Source organism: Humulus lupulus, chromosome 5 (genome assembly GCF_963169125.1).
Source record: "Humulus lupulus chromosome 5, drHumLupu1.1, whole genome shotgun sequence".
Taxonomy (NCBI): domain Eukaryota; kingdom Viridiplantae; phylum Streptophyta; class Magnoliopsida; order Rosales; family Cannabaceae; genus Humulus; species Humulus lupulus.
The window spans coordinates 231,625,634-231,647,465 of NC_084797.1; the positions used below are offsets into that span (position 1 = coordinate 231,625,634).

At 35.8% G+C, this 21,832-nt stretch overlaps 1 protein-coding gene across 1 annotated transcript; it reads right to left on the reverse strand.

Moving 5' to 3' along the window:
- Positions 1–1,258: 1,258 nt before the first annotated feature.
- LOC133778353 (BON1-associated protein 2-like) lies at positions 1,259–2,371 on the reverse strand. Its single transcript, XM_062218245.1, has one exon. It carries the CDS (start codon positions 2,188–2,190, stop codon positions 1,570–1,572), a length of 621 nt encoding a protein of 206 aa, XP_062074229.1. The 5' UTR covers positions 2,191–2,371; the 3' UTR covers positions 1,259–1,569.
- Between the last annotated feature and the right edge of the window lie 19,461 nt (positions 2,372–21,832).

Here is a 21,832-nt window from a genome sequence, read left to right on the forward strand (position 1 = left end):
TTAAAATAAAATTATAATTATTATTCATCAAAAATTTGTTCAGTAATTTATATTAACCAGGTAATAAATATTGAGAAGTTTTTATTATATATTTATATATATATATCAATTCACTAAATTTTCGATAAAATTATAGATAGTGTTTTTAGTGACACAATTTAAAAAAAAATAGAAAAAAGATTTTGATTTTAATTTGATTACTTCCTTGAATATTCTCCATCAACAGCTAATATTTGCGCCGAAAATGTATGTATATACGTGGCACAAACCCCCTTTTATGTAACTTTTTCTTCTTCTTTTTTTTATTGACTTTTTTTTTCCTTTTCTTCTTTTTAAGTTAGAGAATGTGGGCTGGTTTAGGCGATGTCTTTCTCGATTCGGCAGATTCCAAGACAAAATTAATGTGAAAAATAAAATTTCCATAAAAATGCTTACACACCAATAAGGCACCAACAACATCAACAAAAAAGGAGAGTAATTAAATAAAGAAGAAAAAGCATACAAATGATCCCCACAAATTCTAAGGTCTTGAATTTTAAGAGAAAAAAAAAATAACAACGTCTGGATTGAGTTAATAAATTAAAAAAAAATAGAAAAATTAAAACTTAAGTGTAATATAATTTATTTTAAAATTTACAATAATTATAAATACATATAAAAAATAAAATAATAAAAACAATCTCTTTTTAAATTTATCGAAAATATTTTTTGTTATTTTTTTTTAAAGGTTGTGCATCCAAACCGAATAAACAACTCAAACCAAACCAACAAATAATGCAACCTGAATAAACGGATTAAGAATTTTTTTTTATTTATACATACATAAAGTACATATATTATTACATATATTATACGTAATAACAATATTTTTAGAATAATGTTCCAAAGTTTCAATTTAGAATAATATGTCTAAGTTTGGAAGATGTATCATATACTTTTAGTATGTTGAATTTAATTATTTGAATATTTTTAAAAAAAAAAATATAAGATTGGTTTGGGCAAGTTAACTGACTAAACCGCGTAAGACATTGAAATGGTTAAACTTTTTTTTTCTTATTTGGACAAATTAGAGTTAGATTTATGTAACCCAATTTTTACAAAAAGATATGACCAATAAACACTCCTAATTTTTTTCCATCTATTTTGCGTCATAAATTCTTTCCTTGCTAAATATTATAAGAACACATTTTATGGCATCATATAATCTCTCAATCATTCCTCAATTTACATAAAACTTGTTTTAAAACTTACATCGAAATGATTCACATAAAAAATTAGATTTAAAATTCATATTAATATGAAGTATTTCTTAAAATTAAACCACAACGTTGATATTTAATAAACATCTACTTTATGATTGAATAATTAATTACATATTTCACTCTTGGCATGGCATTTTTTTCAACATCTCTCACATATACACAATTACTAACTTCTAATCCGCGAGGTTCGCTATCTTGATATCCACTCAGGAGGGCTCGCCAAATAACTTATCATTAATCATTAACACATTGACGAAACTCACATAATAATTTAACATTATGAAACTCATTTGACAATACTCATCCATCACCCTCCAATATATTTAATACCTACTTGTTCATGACACGTGGAAGAGAACCTATTGACAGCTGGATATGATCTCACCGGTATACCAATCACAGTCTGACACGTAGCCAAACTCGGCGGAACAGAGTTCGCCAATACGGGACCACCAACTGGCTCCAAACCTTCTAATCTCACGGCAATGTTGATAACGCCGCGCGTCCTTGAACCGTCTCTAGCCCGTAACCGGTAACTCAGGTGGCGGACGGTGCCGGCCGACGGAAGCCCAATATCATGGGCCGGGATTTGGCACCAACCCAACTGGGCCTGGCCCAATAGGATTCGCTTGGTATAAAGCTGGAGATGGACGCCGGAATATCTGTTGGTGAAGAAAGAAGAGTCTATTGGGAGACGGAACTTGTCACCCCAAGTGGGATTGGTCCCTCCTTCATCATCCACCCTTGTTGTGTACACGTGGCAGCTCTTATCATCGTTGGTTGGGTAGTACGGACTCGGTGGGGCCACCATGGTGAGGGTGATGAAGGGTCTCAGCCTGTGAGAGAAGACGGCAAGGGAAGATGCTGCCCTGAGACCTTCAGCTGAGAGAACTGTGATTTCCATGGTCACAGGCCGGTGATTGCGCATTTTTTTCTTTCTGGGTTGCACTTGGATGGTGAGAAAATTTATGGGTTGAAGTTGGAAACTTTGAATTTCATGGAATGGAGGGACTATATAAGGGAGAAAAAGAAGAAGAAAAAAGATGGGTTCTTGGGAACTTTCAGGGGCCACTCATACTCCTCACTGTGCAACTTCCACTCCTATAATTAATTCATTAGAAAATAAATAATATTCAAAATTGTTTTTCTTTTTAAATAAATAACTTTGGGAAGTGATATTAACGAAGGGGCACTTGATTTTCTGATTTGAGTCCACTCGTGTCAAATGACACGTGACGCCAAAATTTCACAAAGTTTTTTTATTTTGTCAAGAAAATTTCACATAGTTATACACATATCTTTTCCTTAGTTTTATCTAAAAGTAAATAAATAAAAAATATTATATCTCTTCTATATAATAATTATATAATAAGTGTATAGATAATATAAATTTTTTGTTTTAATAATTTTTTATTTTTTTAACGAAATATTCTTATATTGTAAATATGATTTAAACTTAAATCAAACTAAATAAATAATTAAACAAATTAAAATAAGATATTTTAAATATATTTTACAATGACAATTATTTAAAAATAATAAAAATTATATGTTTTATAACTTAAATACAATTTAATTAAACTTAAATTTGAGGTATTAAAACAATATTATATTAAACATATAACATAATATAATCTATTATTAACTAGAAACAAAATTTCGTTTAAAAAAAAAGCTAGCAACTAACTTAAATTTAAAATCCATATATAATATTAATATTATATTAAACATGTAATATATAATCTTTTGTTATCACTGCCAAATTAAAAAACTACAACAAATATAAACTTAAACAAAAATAAATTAAAATATGATATTTTATGATAATTTAAATAATTAAATCATATTTATTTAAAAATAATTAAATCATACATATCATTTTTTTTATCTTATAAATTTGTGTGAAATTTACCAAAGGACATTGCGAGTTATATTAGAAACTAAAAATAATTTATGCATGTATACTACTCTATACTATGACTTTTTCTATTATTATTTTATTTTTAAATATTATTGTAATTTATATACATATATCATGTAGCCATGTAAATATATATTTATGTCAATGTTGTATTTAGATGTCAGAGATTATTGATATAAATATTTATATTTATTATAAAATTATAATTCATTCTATTATATATATATATATATTTTAAAAAAAGTGATATCATTATGGTGCTGTTTGATAACACTTAAAAAAAAGTTTTTTATTTAATTAATTAAAAATTTGACAATTAAACATAAAATGTGTTTAGTAACTCTATTTTTATTTATTATTTTTTAAAATTTTAATTAAAATTCATTAAATTTTAAAAATAGAATTTGTTCACTTTCAAAAAAATTTTAAACCGTTTTCGACTTTTTCTTTTTTTTTTCCTCAATTTCAAATCAACACCTTATATTGTTAAATAAAAAATAAAAATAAAAGTTATCAAATGTACTTATTATTTTTTGTTTTTAAAAATAAAAAACAAAAATAATTACCAAACAAATTTTTATTTTTTAAAATTAAAGAAACAAAAATAAAATTATATTTATATTTTTGTGTTTAAAAAATTCAAAAACAAAATTTTTACCAAACACACCCTTATGATATCATTATTACTAATAATTACATGATTACATCATTTTAAAAAATTAAAAAAAGCTTTCGGTATAGAGCGAGGGTTATTAACTTAAAATAATGTTAAGTACGTATAAATATTAAAGATTTTCAAATAGAATCATAGTACTGATTGAAATTAATTATATATGCCTTTCAAAAAAATAATAATTATATATTCGTGTAGGAATGAATAAAATATCTGTTTAAGTGTGAAAGTTACTCTAACCGTACGAAGTGGTGTGGTGTGCAATACAAAAGAAATTTTATTATATTATTATATCAATTACTAATTAATTCCAATTGTAATATGATAATATTTGAGATTAATTTGTATTTTATTTATCAAAATTATTTATAATTTGTTTATTTATGAAAAATATCTATATATATATATATATAAAGGAGAGCTTCAAGGAGATGATGTGACACTCTAAAATTACTCCAAACTATTTTTTCTATTTTCTCCTTTAATCTAATTTTTTTATTCATTTTTATTAATAAAGAGATGATGTGTCATTCTAAAATTACTCCAAACTATTTTTTCTACTTTCTCCTTTAAATTTAATTTTTTTATTTATTTTTATTAATAATTATTTAAACTTTATTTTTTTAGATATTTAAATAAGATATTTTTTTTAATTAAATACCTAATAAACTAACAAAAAATAAAATAAAACAAAAACTATATTAAAAGTTGTTGACGCCGTTTTTCGTCAACAGATAAAAGAATAGAGCACGTAAACAATATAAGACAATGGCCAAAAATAAACAAACGAATCAAACACGATTTTTTACGTGGTTCAGCAGTTAAATCTGCCTAGTCCACGAGTCTCTGTTATTAATCTCAAGATTCTCTCTAAACAATTCTTTAGCAAGAATTCTCCAGAGTTTTCTCTCAAGAATCAGGATTTCGGTCATTTACAATGGTGCATGCCTTCTCTATTTATAGAGAATGATGCAGAATACTATCCCACTTATTTTGGGTAGTTACTCTTTTGTGAATACAAATAAATGGCTTTAAATGCCAATAATCAAATATTAAAGGAAACGTCCCCCAAAGATCAGGGGGCGTATAGCTGTATTAAATAATATCCCACAATTCTTGGGGATTTACATCAATTAATGAGGACTACATCTCATGGTTATTACACTTGTAGATACTCAAGGTGGTTATGGCGTATCTTCAAGTCTCCAGCATTTCTGGTCTCATGTCATTGTGCGAGCCACTGACATCTCCCGAGCTAACGTTTCTTTCGAGATGGGATATCGAGCTCAAGAACCATGCTCCGAGGTTCCTGAAGATGAAGGTGTTTTCGGAGCCACCTTTCGAGATCGAGGTCATTTCGAGATCACCGCATTCGAAATCATACATCATACTTTGCAGGCTCGACTTACAACCCTAGATCACTAATCCTCACGAGACCATTTGTTGCGAACTCAGCTTTCGAGGACATATTTACTATGGCTCGAAACCTGGGTATAACATTTTGCCCCCTCAAAAGTATTTGTTCGAATCCTAAGAGAAGGAAACTTTTGAACTACTCTTTTCGGGAACCGTACCGTCACACTCTTGAAAATGGACACGTGCCAGATGGGTATTGCTCACTTTAGGTACTTGAGTACCTTGGGAACACGCCCACGATCGCTCGTCTGACAACTTTTCGGCGCCATCATGTCACCGATTCCCATCCATTCGATCTGTTGAGGAATTTAATCAACGCTCCTGATTAGTTTAGTTTTCCCACCTATATATACAAGACTCCCTCTTTATCTTCTTCACATTTGTTCATCACAAGCCAGGAAAAAGAAAAACACCCCCCCTAAACTTCTTCCCACAGTTTATCCTCATTGTATGTTTTCTAGACCGAAAAAACAAAAGAATCCTGGTTTGTACGAGTCAGTGAGTTCTTTCTTGCAACCTCTTCTCCACTCGACGATTTCGCTGCAATCACCATCACTGTGTAAGTACGCCATTTTTGTTGTTCTTTTTATACTGTGTTTGCTGTGTATGTTAGTATATGTTCTTAGCATGATGCGATAGGAGGTTTTGAACCGATAGGTTTTTAGGCTTTCTGGACTTCCACTCTGGATGTTCGTCTCTGGTTTATACCCAGTTTCGACGTTTGAATGTGGTTCCCATTTTCTGGGTTTTGAAGTTCTTAGGCAGCGTTTCTTGTACATTAAGCTTTCGGATAAAAACATGGGTTTTGACAAATACACGAAACCCAAAAACGCTTTTCCTGGCTAACCGCCACTCTCCTTTCCCTTGAATTTCGGGACTTTAAAAAAAAAAATCATCCACGCTCCTTTTCCTTTCCTGTGGAACACACGCTCTGACTCTTTAGTAAGGGTCTAAATACTTAGTTTCTTGTCCTTAGATCTCCGAGCTCATCCATCGAGCTCGTGATTCTTGCATGCATGGCCCTCACCATTTTTTCTTTCTCGTTAGATGTCACAGAATCCGGAAAGACGGTGGGGGTCATTACGAGCAATTCCTTACGAGCCCAAATCTCCGAGCCCGGAATTGATCTTTGCCCGGAACCAGCGTCGGATTAAAGAATACGAGATCACACGCGAGCAAGAAGACATTCGAGCCCACTATCGTCGCCAGATAGACGAGGTCATCGAAAAGAAGAGAAAGGTCCTTCGGGAAGCCATCTATCCGGAGCCTAACCCCGGACCTAGGCCAGTTCCCCTCGACCCCGCGTTAAAAGTCATGGTAGCATACCACCCGGGGGAACTTCAGTTTTCCTTAATGGCGGAGCCTTCGTCTTCGCAGGCTAGGAGGGAGATGTTTGAAGCCGAATTCTACCAGAGCTCGGTTACCACCTCCGACCAGATAACTGACATCCTGGCCATTCATGGCCTTAGCTCGTTGGACACACTGAAGTGTCGAGCTCCGACAAGGCATGAACGGAGCTGTTTCGCTCCTGGGGGCCGCGATTCCAGTGTGAAATACGCGGCCTGGAGCCAGGAACATATAAGGACAGGAGCTTTGCTGCCCCTGAAGTCCTTTTTCAGAGACTTTGTCGATTTCGTTGGGTTGGCTCCATTCCAACTCAACACCAACTCATACAGGGTGCTGTCTGCCCTGAGGTCCTTATTCCACGAGCTGGGGTGGATAGGACCTTCACCCCAAGAGATTTTATATCTCTTTTGTTTAAAGAGTAATCCCTCCCGAGCTCGAGGAGGAGATGGTTTCTACTATCTTTCGAGCTACCCCAAAGAGACAAAGATCTTTGAAGACCTTCCGAACCACCCCCCTGATTTCAAGAAGGCTTTTTTCTGGACAGACGGTCTGTTCCCGTCTCGACATCGTTCGTTTAGGCGAATTCGTAAGTATTCTCGTTACTTTCTATTTTTGAGCTCGAATTTTTAGCCCTTGAATCCATGTTTAGTTGAAGTGTATCTCGCCTTTCAGCTAACTTTCAGCGTCCCACCCCTGACGAGACAATGAAGGAGCACAGAGAGAGCCTGCTCCGACTCCCTTACGGCAGGAGGTCTCTCTCATTTCTGCTACATGAGGACAAGCTGCGAGCTTGTGGGTTGTTGGGAGAGGGCTAGTCAACCTCTGACTGGTCCAGTAAAAAATATGAACGCTGGGAGGAGGTGCCTCTGCCCACAGGCATCCTTCCTCCGAGGAGAGAAAGGAAAGCATCTCTCCCAATTCGCTCGAGAAGTCCGCGGTCGGGAAATGAGGCCAATGACGAAGCCTCGAGCTCGGACTCCGGAGGAGGTAAAACCCTTCCTACTTCGCGAATGTGGTCCCCCACTCTGTTAAAACACATGCCCAATAGACTAGTCTCGTGCCCACAGGATAGATACCACTTCTACATATGGAGTTGGGTAGATGACTGCGTCCATAGGTTTGATAGTGGGCTCGGGAAATATGATACCATGTACACCACGGACGAGGTGTGGAATGGGATAGCGGTGCAGTATGGGACCAATGTCTATAGGGACCTCTCGAGGTTGTCACCAACTTATAGGGAAGGCACTCCCCCCGCCTCTTCTGAAGACGGGGGAATTTCATGGTCCCCAAGCTCGAGCTCGGGGAAGAGTCCCAGTTAGGTTTTTTCTTTGACTGGTTTACATCTTTTCCCAAAGTTATTATCATTGTCTAACTCATTGTCATTATGCAGGTGCCATGAATCCCGACCTCGACGCCGTGCTCTTTAGTGATGGGGGAGCTGGCGCCCAGAAGAGCAAACGCCCGAGGATACCAAAGAGGCCCGACCGACAGTCCAAGGTGTCTAAACGTCACGAGACGACTCCCACGGCCCAGATCACTGCGGACACCTCCAAGGAGCCGACTGCCCAGGTCGATGGGTCAGGCTCTACTGCATCCATCTCACAGCTTCCCACCGAGACCCGGTTAATAGTTGCTCGGCCTCCGAAGAAACCTTCTACCTCAACGGTTCAGCTGCCAACGGCCCGAACTCATACGGAGGAATATGTACTTGATGGCGTCGCTGGGGCAGAAGGGGTGCTTCTCAGCTCAGACGTCCTTTCTCGGGTGGGTCAGAGCTTTTCTGGCTTTGGTGCCGACCACTGGGACCTCGTGCGCAAGGCCTCGGACTGCAATACTCTTTATGAGAAGAGTATCGAACTCTCCGCCGCGGTAGCCTTCTCAATTCTGTTTAGAGTATTTATGTCTTAGAGTATTTATGTCTCTGATTATAATTCTGATTCATTCTTTGTGTTTCAGGCCCTTGTTGTTTCAGCGCAACTTAACTACAAGCTGACCAACGAGGTGCAAACGAGCTTATCTCTGGCTCAAAAGTCGAAGGATCTCGAGCTGAAGATGATTGACGAGCTCAAAGACTTGAAGTCTGAAATTGAAAGATTGAAGATCCGTCTCGAGGAGCTTGAAAAGTCAAACACTGAGCTCGAGAAGGCCAAAGCCAAGCTTGAAGAGGAGAAGTCTGCCACCTTCGATTTCATGGAGAGCGAGAAGACCCGCCTCCTGAATGAGTCTAAGGAGCAGAGGGAGAAAGCGGTCGACCAGGCCATGTACAAACTTTGGGCCGACAATGACGATCTTGACACCAGCTTCCTGGGTCCTCTCGAAGCCACATATGTTGAGCGGTGGAATGCCCGTCTTTTGGCAAGTACAGCTGCTCGAGAGGTGGCCCAGCAGGATAGTCATGCTATTCGTCCTGAAGGGTCTGGTGACATTGATGCTGAGAAAGCCAAGGATACTCCTCTTCCTTAAATCCGATCTCGGAGAGATCAGTTATCGGGGCTGCGTCCCCTCATTCTTGTAACTATTTAAATTTGTGCCCACGGGGCTGACACAATTTCTTTAACTTTTTCTATTATATGCTTTACATTTCTTGGCTCGAAATATTTTGCATTTTTCTGCTTCCAACCTCGTTATTTATCAAGGTCGGATATTACTTTAACCATGAACTAAAAAGTACTTATATGGCATGTAATATGAATGATTTGGTTATATCTCTGTCACTTTTCCTCATCCTCAGTATCTTGGCTCCGAGGTTATGAGTTCGAAACTATTTTTCTAAGATATTTTAGCCTCGATTTCGACATATTTCGCAATAGGTTTAGGTTCCCATTTATCATTGATCGATAATTTGGCTGGTTTGTTCCAAATCTGTTGTTTGCACATCTGGTTAACTCCAAATATTTAGGTTTTTTGATGGTTCGGTTATGTCCGACCTATCTAAGCTCGCGTATTTGGTCATGTCCAAATACTTTATGTTTTTGATGGTTCGGTTATGTCCGAACTGTCTAAGATCGCGTACTTGGTTATGTCCAAATACTTTGTACGTTTTTGATAACTCGGTTAAGTCCGAACTATCTGAGCTCGCGTATTTGGTTATGTCCAAATACTTTATGTTTTTGATAACTCAGTTAAGTCCGAATTATCTGAGCTCGCGTATTTGGTTATGTCCAAATACTTTATGTTTTTGATAACTCGGTTAAGTCCGAACTATCTGAGCTCGCGTATTTGGTTATGTCCAAATACTTTATGTTTTTGATAACTCGGTTAAGTCCGAACTATCTGAGCTCGCGTATTTGGTTATGTCCAAATACTTCATGTTTTTGATGGTTCGGTTAAGTCCGAACTATCTGAGATCGCGTATTTGGTTATATCCAAATACTTCATGTTTTATTTATTACTTTTTATTTTTTAAGCTGGTGTTATGTATGCTAATGATGCCCCCTTAATATCCTATGAGTGTGACCATAGGTTATTAACTTAAGAGAGATTGCAAAAATAAAAAGTAAATTACATGCGGAACAAAGTAGACATGTCATTCAAAAATAAAGAAACATAAATAGAAAATCATGGTTACAGGCAACACTTTTCCTATACTATTGATAATAAGGTCTAAGGTGTTCGCCATTCCATGCTCGTGGTATCAGGCTCCCATCTAATCTTGCCAGTTTGTATACGCCAGGTCGGATGACTGATTCTATCTGGTACGGTCCTTCCCAGTTTGGCCCGAGTACTCCAGCCGATTGATCTCGGGTTGCTAAGAATACGCGTCTCAATATCAGATCTCCCACTCCGAACTTTCGATCTCGAACCCTTTTATTGAAATATCTTGTGGTTCGTTGCTGGTAAGCAACATTTCTTAGCTGAGCCTCTTCCCTTTTTTCTTCGATCAAGTCTAGGGTTTCTTCGAGCTGGGCGTGGTTTGAATCCTGATTGTAAATCTGAGTTCGAATCGTTGGAATTTCGACCTCAATGGGCAACATTGCCTCGCAGCCGTATGCTAGAGAAAATGGGGTATGTCTAGTTGATGTCCGAGTTGTAGTTCTGTATCCCCAAAGGGCTTGAGGTAACTCCTCAGGTCATCGTCCCTTTGCTTCTTCCAACTTTTTCTTCAAAGAACTTTTGAGAGTTTTATTAACGGCTTCGACCTGACCATTCGCCTGAGGGTGAGCCATCGACGAAAAGCTCTTTATTATACCGTTCTTGTTACAAAAGTTGGTAAATAAGTCGCAATCAAACTGGGTTCCGTTGTCAGACACAATCTTTCTTTGCACTCCATATCGGCACACGATGTTCTTTATCACGAAATCTAGGATCTTCTTCGAAGTTATGGTCGCCAGTGGTTCAGCCTCCGTCCATTTTGTGAAGTAATCAACCGCGACCACAACATACTTTACTCCTCCTTTGCCAGTTGGGAGCGAGCCTATGAGGTCGATCCCCCACACTGCAAAAGGCCATGGGGATGTCAACATGGTTAGTTCGGAAGGTGGAGCTCGGGGTATCGTGGCGAATCTCTGGCATTTGTCGCACTTTTTCACGTACTCGAAAGAGTCCGTTTTAATGGTTGGCCAGAAATATCCTTGGCGTATTATCTTCTTGGATAGGCTATGCCCCCCGGTATGATCTCCGCAGAACCCTTCATGAATTTCTTCAATAATCTTCTTTGCTTCGGGGGGAGTCACACATCTGAGCAATGGCATGGAATACCCTCTTCTGTATAGCCTTCCATCCAGGATGGTGTAACGAGGAAGTTGATACATTAGTTTCCGAGCCTGATTTCGATCTTTTGGAAGAATTCCATTTTCGAGGTATTCAACGATCGGGCTCATCCAAGTCGGTTCTGTCTCGATCATGCACACATCTTCCTTGCCTGGCTCAGTAATGCTGGGCGCTGACAGGTGTTCTACGGGTACAACATTCAGCTCCTCATTTTCGGCGGAAATGGCGAGCCGAGCTAAGGCATCTGTATTTGAGTTTTTTTCTCGGGGAACCTGTTCGATCGCATAAAACTCGAAAAACTCCAATGCGGATTTTGCCTTCTCCAGATAAGCTGCCATTTTTGTGCCACGAGCCTGGTATTCTCCCAAGATTTGATTTACCACGAGCTGGGAGTCGCTGTAACAATGTATGGCTTTGGCCTTGAGCTCCCTTGCTATTCGCAGTCCTGCAAGTAAAGCCTCATACTCAGCTTCATTATTAGATGCTTTAAAGCCGAACTTTAAAGCAGAGTGAAATTTGCTCCCTGCAGGAGTGATCAGAATAACTCCTGCCCCTGCTCCATTTTCATTTGATGACCCGTCGACGTAAAGTTTCCACAGCTCGTGGGCCGTGGTTGTTAAGAGTGTGACCACGCGAAGACATCCTGGTTTTTCTTCAGAAAGCAAATTAATTGCTATTTTGATTCGTCTTGGAGGTGTTTCCCGACCTTCACCTTCTTTGAGGGATCAGCTTCCTCGAGCTGAACCTCTTCGAGCTCTTCCAAAGGTTGGAGGTCAACCTTCTCCTCAATCCTCGGATCGATCTCCTCATCAATTTCTAAAACTGTCCCATCTTTATTCTGTATGACAACGAGTGCTTGCGCGCTCGTTTGTTTCTTTCCCCTTAAGGAAATGCTGTAGCACTCCCTTCCTGCCAATTGATCTCCCTTCAACGTTCCGACTCCGCTTGGAGTTGGGAACTTAAGGGCTAGATGCCTTACAGATGAAACTGCCCCCAGCCCGACCAGGGCGGGTCTCCCGAGCAATACATTGTAGGCAGATGGTAACTCTACTACCACGAACTCCATCATCTTGGTCACCGAGACTGGATAGTCTCCCAAGGTCACAGGGAGTTCGATGGACCCCATACAGGCGGTTCCTTCTCCAGAAAAGCCGTACAATGTGGTTGCACAAGCCTTCAGGTCGCGAAGGGAGAGTCCCATTTTTTCTAGTGTTGCTTTATAAAGAATGTTAACTGAGCTCCCATTGTCTATGAGAACTCGGCGCACTCTTTTGTTGGCAAGCTGTAGGGTGATGACGAGTGGATCATGATGAGGGAACTGGACATAGGAGGCATCCTCCTCGGTGAAGGTTATAGGCTGAGTCTCAACCCTTTGGCTTTTTGGTGCCCTTGGTTCGGGTTCATAAGGAGACCCGTCCCCTGTCTTCAACTCATTCACATATCGTTTTTGAGCATTTCTACCCCCTCCTGTGAGATGAGGACCTCCCGATATGGTTATTACGTCATCTCCATCTATCGGCGGAGGCCTGTCTTCATCCCGAGATCGGGAGTTATTATTCTGTGCTGCCGGAAGCGCGGCTACTCTCTGGCTGGCAGTAGCCTGTCCAGTATTCTGGTTTTTGACATACTGCCGGAAATAACCTCTCGAGATCAACCCTTCGATCTCATCCTTTAGCTGTCGGCACTCATCAGTTGTGTGGCCGGTGTCCCTATGAAATCGACAATACTTGCTGGAATCCCTCTTAGACTTTTGATTCCTCATAGGGTCTGGACGCCTGAAGGGGACCTGGTTTTCATTAGCCAGGTATATGTTTTCCCGAGACTCGTTGAGCTCGGTGTGCACTTTATATACGGAGAAATACCTTTCTCCTTTTTTCTCCTTTCCTCCATCAGCCTCGGGATTATTTCCCTCGCTCTTTTTCCTCTTAGAGGGATTCTCCGAGGTAGGCTGTGGAGCTACTGGGTCAGCCGAGGTTGAGGCGGAGTTAATGTTTATCGTTGTAGTTTCGGTCTGCGAGGTCGCCTTGAGTGTTGACCTCGCCTCCTCTACATTGACAAATCTCTGCGCCCGTCTGTTAAACTCGGTTATCGACCTCACCGGTTTCCCTTGCATGTCATCCCAAAGGGCACTCCCGGGTAAAACACCAGCTCGGATGGCCATCAAGTGCCCACTGTCATCCACGTCACGAGCTCGGGCGACCTCTAGATTAAATCTTGTCAGGTAGCTCTTCAGTGTTTCGCCCGGTTGTTGTCGGACGTTAGTCAAAGTGGATGCTTCGGGTCTGACACCCATCATAGCCCGGAACTGCTTCTTGAAGTCTCTAGACAATTGATCCCACGAAGTTATAGAATGTCTCTTGTACTTCTCGAACCAACTCTTGGCAGGTCCGGCCAATGATGTCGGAAACAACATGCATCTGAGCTCGTAACCCACGTTACTAGCTCTCATGATAGTGTTGAACGTACTCAGGTGGCTGCATGGGTCGGTTTTTCCTTCAAACGCTGGGACGTGAGGAATCCGGAACCCTTGAGGGAACTGAGTGTTAGAAATATTGGGAGCAAACGGCTCGAGCTCCTCATCAGAGTCCTCATATCGACCGTTCCCTCGTTCATTCTTCAAAAGCCTAAAGGCTTTTTCGAGCTGATCAATCCTTTCTTGTACTGGGTCCTTAGGCGGTGTCTGAAATTACCGATCATTAATCGCGATCCCAGGCTCGCGTCTCCGTGAGGGATCTCTACGCCCATTTAGGTGATTCCTTAGGTCCGGATTCGTCTGATCTCCCTTCCCCCTGCTCTGATTCAGATGATTCCGCAGGTCGGGATGGATCTTGCGGCTTCCAGTATTTTTACGACCTCGGTCGCGTTTACTGACGGACCTGATTTCTCCGGACTCGTCACTAATGAAACTTATTGATCGGTCATTTCGTGGTGAATCCTTTCTATGTCGCCTTGTCTCCGCAGTGCGAGACCGGGACGTCTGACTTCTCTCAGATTGTGCGCCTCTCCGCTCCTGGAAAGTCTCCCTGTGTCCTTGCCTATCCCCCGTACGCCCTTGACCCTGATTTTGAACAGGTTGAGCGTTTCTATGGGGAGGTGAAGGATATCTTATGGGAGACGGTGGGAACCGTATAGGTGACGGTGGTTGTCTTCCTTGCTTCGGCCTAGAGGGTCCAGAATTTGCCCGAGATGGGCCAGTTGCGTTTGGTGCACTACCAGGAACCTGAGTCCGAGCCTCGGTAGGAGCTCGGTTATTCTCAGTTCCTGCAGGTGCTTCCGCAGGTGTATTAGGCGGGACCCGAGCCCGGGTATTCCTCTGAGGCCTAGAAGGGGCGGATGGCTCTGCTGGTGTTGGAGGTTGTGCCGGCCTCCTTGTGGCAGCATTTTTTCGTGGACGTCCACGGGGCCTCCGGGGAGGAATGTGCACGTCCCTTGGAGGAGGGACTTGGTCTTCGCGCGGAGGCGGGGGCTGAGCCACCTGCGCCTCTGCGGCTATCCTAGTCAGCTCCTCGTTACGTTTGTTGGCTTCTGCCAACAACTGTTTCAGCTGCTGATTCTCCAATTCTACAATAGGGACCTAACGTTCAGGGTTATAGTACATGTCCTCATCCCTTGGTTGTGGAGGTGGCCCCCGGGAATCGGAGGACCCACTCCTTTCATCAGCGTCCGGGTTCTCCATTGGCTGTTTTCCAGGACGCCTTGGGTAATTTTCTTCAGGAGTGTTCTGATTGTTTGCAGCCATGAATCTCTCAGGGATGAATGCTTAAGGCTCTCAATGAAAGCACCAAACTGTTGACGCCGTTTTTCGTCAACAGATAAAAGAATAGAGCACGTAAACAATATAAGACAATGGCCAAAAATAAACAAACGAATCAAACACGGTTTTTTACGTGGTTCAGCAGTTAAATCTGCCTAGTCCACGAGTCTCTGTTATTAATCTCAAGATTCTCTCTAAACAATTCTTTAGCAAGAATTCTCCAGAGTTTTCTCTCAAGAATCAGGATTTCGGTCCTTTACAATGGTGCATGCCTTCTCTATTTATAGAGAAGGATGCAGAATACTATCCCACATATATTGGGTAGTTACTCTTTTGTGAATACAAATAAATGGCTTTAAATGCCAATAATCAGATATTAAAGGAAACGTCCCCCAAAGATCAGGGGGCGTATAGCTGTATTAAATAATATCCCACAATTCTTGGGGATTTACATCAATTAATGAGGACTACATCTCATGGTTATTACACTTGTAGATACTCAAGGTGGTTATGGCGTATCTTCAAGTCTCCAGCATTTCTAGTCTCATGTCATTGTGCGAGCCACTGACATCTCCCGAGCTAACGTTTCTTTCGAGATGGGATATCGAGCTAAGGTGTTTTCGGAGCCACCTTTCGAGATCGAGGTCATTTCGAGATCACCGCATTCGAAATCATACATCATACTTTGCAGGCTCGACTTACAACCCTAGATCACTAATCCTCATGAGACCATTTGTTGCGAACTCAGCTTTCGAGGTCATATTTACTATGGCTCGAAACCTGGGTATAACAAAAGTTATTTTTTTTAGATATTTAAATAAGATATTTTTTGAATTAAATACCTAATGAACTAACAAAAAATAAAATAATAAAAAAAACTACAAATATATACTACATAATATACTAATAAAATAACATCTTTGAAGCGGTATATAAAAGATATCCAAACGAGTAATCAACATTTTGATAAAACATAAGGTCCACGAGTTAATTTTAAAAAATAAAGGGTTCAAACAGGTAATCGGCTAAAATACAAAGTTCAAAATGGTGCGTATATATAATTTACTTTCTATAAAGAATTTTTAACACTTTGAATAAATACATAGTCCAAAGGTTAATTTTTAAAAATAAAGAGTCAAAACAAGTAATCGACCAAAGTATAGTGTTCAGATAACCAATCTATCTAATCATATTTTTAACATCTTGACAAAACTTGAGGTCCACAAGTTAATTTTTAAAAATAAAGACCCCAATGAGTAATCGGCTAAAATACAATGTTCAAAATTATGTGAACCCTTACAAAAAAACATAAATTATATATAATTTAATTTTTATAAAGAATTTTTAACCTTTTGAATAAATATATAGTCCAAATGTTAATTTATAAAAATAAAGGGTCAAAACAGGTAATCGGTCAAAATATAATGTTCAAATAATCAATCTATCCAATCCTATATTTAGCCTTTTGACAAAACACGAGTTCTAAAAGTTAATTTTTAAAAATAAAAGATTCAAACGGGTAATCGCCCAAAATAAGTCTTACACAAAACATAAATTTCCATATACATAATTTAGACTTTTTATAAAAAAAAATCACGCAAAGCGTATAATAATGATAATAATAATAAAAATGAAAAAGAATTCAAGTCGTAGCATTCTCCTTAAAATATTTTAAAATATGTATATTTTTTAATAATTATAAAAGACTGCGCGAAGCGCGGTTATGTTTTCTAGTATATATATAAATGTGAGCTTCAAGGATATTATGTGGCACTCTAAAATCTCTTCAAATCACTCTTTCTATTTTCTCATTTAATTTAATTTTTTTATTTATTTTCTATTTTCTAAAATATCTTAACAATTGAAAATATCAATATATATACATATTAATTTAATTAAAAATTTATTTAGTTAAATATCTTAACTACTTATTTATTTAAAAATAATAAAAAAATTAATCTATATATATATATAAAGGTGAGCTTCAAGGATATTATGCGACACTCTAAAATCTCTTCAAATCACTCTTTCTATTTTCTCATTTAATATAATTTTTTTATTCATTTTCTATTTTCTAAAATATCTTAACAATTGAAAATATCAATATATACATATTAATTTGATTAAAAATTTATTTAGTTAAATATCTTAACTACTTATTTATTAAAAAATATTAAAAAAATTAATTAAAAATTACGTAATAATTATCGATTATCTATATATCTATTTTTCTTATTATATTATAATTATGTTTTTTTATTCCAAAGTGAATAGTTTTACAAAATATTTATATCTATATCTATATATAAATGAGAAGGTGGCATCCTATATTTTTTACAATATATTTTTACTATTTTGTGAGAATTTTATATTGTGTCAAAAAAAAATATACATACATATATACTCACATCAACCCTTAAACAAATGTAACCGAATTAACCAAATTAATACATATATTTATAAATATATTGATTCTAATATAATCATACGTAACAGTAGTTATCCAATAATAATAGCATGAAAGAGATATCAATGAGAATTGTCACATATGGTTTAACTAAACAGTTATCACAATTATATTTTATTATAATATTATATCATTTTATAATTAACATTTTACAATCTAAAGTATCTAATTTTTTATTTTCTTTAATATTTTATTAATTTTTTCAGTTTTAACCCATAAAAGTATGAACCCTTATAGAAAACATAAATTATATATATTTATATAATTTACTTTTTATAAATAATTTTTAACCTTTTGAATAAATATATGATCCACATGTTAATTTTTAAAAATAAACAATCAAAATGAGTAATTTGCCAAAATATAGTGTTCAAATAATAGATTTATCTATTGACGCCGTTTTTCGTCAAACAGTGAAAGAAGAGCACAAAAACAATAATAGATAATGGCCAAATACAATAAAACAAATCAAACACACAATTTTTACGTGGTTCAGCAGTTAGATCTGCCTAGTCCACGAGTCTCTGTTATTAAACTCAAGATTATCTCTGAAAATTCTTAAGCATGAATTCTTCAGAGTTTTCTCTCAAGGATCAGAATTTTCGGGTTCCTTTACAATGGCACATGGCTTCTCTATTTATAGAGAATGATGCAGAATACTATCCCACATATTTTGGGTAGTTACTCTTTTTGTGAATAAAATAAATGGCCTTAAATGCCTATAATCATATATAAAAGGAAACGTCCTTGAAGACCAGGAAACACATAACTGATCAAATAATATCCCACGATTCTAGGGGATTTACATTAATAAATGAGGATTACATCTCATATTTATAGTACTTGTAGATATTCAATGTGGTTACTGCGTATCTCTAAGGCTTTAGTCTCCCAGGTTTCCTGTTACCTTTCGAGCTGGAGACATCTTCCGAGGTCACCCAATCTGTTCGAGATCGTATGCGCGTCGAGCTCGGGAACCCTGATCCGAAGTTGTCTCCGAAGATGGATGTGTTCCCGGGGCTATCTTTCGAGATCATGAACTCTTCGAGGTCACCACACTCGAGATCGTCCATATCCTGCAAGCTCGACATATGATCCTGGAGCTTGCTTCCAACCTTATGAGTCCACTTATTTGCGAATCCAACTTTCGAGGTCATAATTAACATGGCTCGAAATCTGGGTATAACATTATCTATTTCTATTTTAATATTTTGACAAAACTTGAGGTCTACAAGTTAATTTGTAAAAATAAAAGTTCTAATGGGTAATCGACTAAAATACAAGGTTCAAAATAGTGTGAACCCTTACAGAAAACAAAAATTATATAAATATATAATTTAATTTTCATAAGAAGTTTGAACATTTTAAATAAACACATGGTCCAAAGATTCATTTTAAAAAATATAGGGTCAAAACGGGTAATGAGCAAAAATACAGTGTTCAAATAATCAATCTATCAATTCCAATTTTTATTATTTTGACAAAACACGAGATCTAAAAGTTAATTTTTCAAAATAAAGACTTCAAACAGGTAATTGGCCAAAATAAATCTTACACAAAATATAAATTTTCTTATACATAATTTAAACTTTTTATAAAAAGAACTACGCAAAGCGTATAATAATAATAAATAAAAGTAAATGTACAACAAACTTTTTGAACTTTGTTTTCAGTACTTTAAAATTTGTCAGAATTTTTCAAAAATCTTCAGGAGGTTCGCTATACAATAACAGTGAACACCATCATGAAATAAAAAATTATGGTCAAGATGTCTTCACGTGTCTATATAAAGAACATGTTGTATGAGTATGGTCAAAATGAATCACCACCCCACAGTCTCCCAAAAAATATTTTAAAATATATATGTTTTAATAATTACAAAAGACTGCGCGGAGCGTGGTTATATTTTCTAGTATATATATAAAGGAGAGCTTCAAGGAGATGATGTGACACTCTAAAATTACTCCAAACTATTTTTTCTATTTTCTCCATTAATCTAATTTTTTTATTCATTTTTATTATTAATAACTATTTTTTCTATTTCCTTTAATCTAATTTTTTTATTCATTTTTATTATTAATTATTTAAACTTTATTTTTTTAAATATTTAATAAAGATATTTTTTTTAATATATATATAAAGGAGAGCTTCAAGGAGATGATGTGACACTCTAAAATTACTCCAAACTATTTTTTTTATTTTCTCCTTAAATCTAATTTTTTTATTCATTTTTATTATTAATTATTTAAACTTTATTTTTTTAATACAAAAAATAAAATAAAACAAAAACTACATTAAACGTTTTTTTTTAGATATTTTTTGAATTAAATACCTAATAAACTAACAAAAAACAAAATAATAAAAAAACTACAAATATATACTAATAAAATAAAATTTTTGAAGCGGTATATAAAAGATCATATGGTGTGGTGATATATAGTTAGTTTGGAAAAAACATAGACACTCTATTATGTTAATCTATATCTATATATTATGAGTAATCTATATATAATAATAAATAAATAAATAATCTATCTGTTTTTATTTATAATCTATTGACAAAATACGAGATCCAAATGTCAATTTTTAACAATAAATTATCTAAACGAGTAAACACAAGGTCCACGAGTTAATTTTGAAAAAATAAAGGGTCCAAACGGGTAATCGGCTAAAATACAAAGTTGGTGTGAACCCTTAAGTAAAACATAAATTATATATATTTATATAATTTACTTTCTATAAAGAATTTTTAACACTTTGAATAAATACATAGTCCAAAGGTTAATTTTTAAAAATAAATAGTTAAAACGAGTAATCGGCCAAAGTATTGTGTTCAGATAACCGATCTATCTATTCCTATTTTTAACATTTTGACAAAACTTGAGGTCCACAAGTTAATTTTTAAAAATAAAAGTCCTAAAGGGTAATCGGCTAAAATACAAGGTTCAAAATGATGTGAACCCTTACAAAAAACATAAATTATATATAATTTAATTTTTATAAATAATTTGTAACCTTTTGAATAAATATATGGTCCAAATGTTAAATTATAAAAATAAAGGGTCAAAATGGGTAATCGGTCAAAATACAATGTTCAAATAATCGATATATCAAATCTTATATTTAACCTTTTGACAAAACACGAGTTCTAAAAGTTAATTTTTAAAACTAAAGGGTTCAAACGGGTAATCGTCCAAAATAAGTATTACACAAAACATAAATTTCCATATACATAATTTAGATTATTTATAAAAAAAATTACGTAAAGTGTATAATAATGATAATAATAATAAAAAATAAAAGCACATGTACAACAAATTTTTTGAACTTTGTTTTCGGTATTTTAATTATTCAGAATTTTTCAAAAACTTGCAAGAGTTTTGATAAACAATGGACACTATTATGAAAAAAAATTGTGGTCAATACGCCCTCGCGTGTCCATATAAAGAATATGTTGTACGAGTAGAGTGAAAAAAAATCCATATCGTAGCAATCTCTTAAAAGTATTTTAAAATATGTATATTTTGTAATAATTACAAAAGACTGCGCGAATCGTTGTTATGTTTTCTTGTTTATATATATTCTTAGAAAATTTAAGTACTGCAATGCAGTTTATAACAAATTGATCAATTTTAACTATGCAATTAAAAATATTTTTGCGAATCAGTAATTTTTAATCTTTTTATTTTTACTGTTCAATTGCACCCATACTCAAGCCTACATATAAATTTTGTACAAATTATATATGGGACAATTTTTATATGTATTTTCTGAACATATTAAATGAAATTTAATGTAAAACACTATCGGAGTCCATCATAAAAATTGAGACAATAGCTTTGAACTTTTTTTTTTACATATAAATTAAACTTATATATATTACTATAACAACAAAATTGCAAGAAAATGACAAAAAAATTCTCCTAAGATCACACATACAGTTTTTCTACTCTATTTTTTAAAATACATCACAAAAACTCAATTTTTTTTATTTTATTTTAACATTTTATATTACACCATACTTTAAATTCTCTATTTTTTTTATCTACATTATTTAAATATTATATTTTTTCAATATTTTTTTATTCATAAAAAAAAAACATATAATATAAGAAAGAGATAAGAGATGAGTAAGAAATTAATAAAAAAAATATATGTATGTAGATAATAAATAGTATATAAGTAAAATGCATATGCATTTTACCTCATGTCAAGCATGATTATTTTTGGATTTTTTAGAGTCTTCTTAACTATTATTTTAGCTAATTAATTAGTTATT

Coding starts and splice junctions, on each gene's coding strand:
- LOC133778353 (XM_062218245.1), bottom strand. CDS start 2,190: ATGCGCAATCACCGGCCTGTGACCATGGAAATCACAGTTCTCTCAGCT.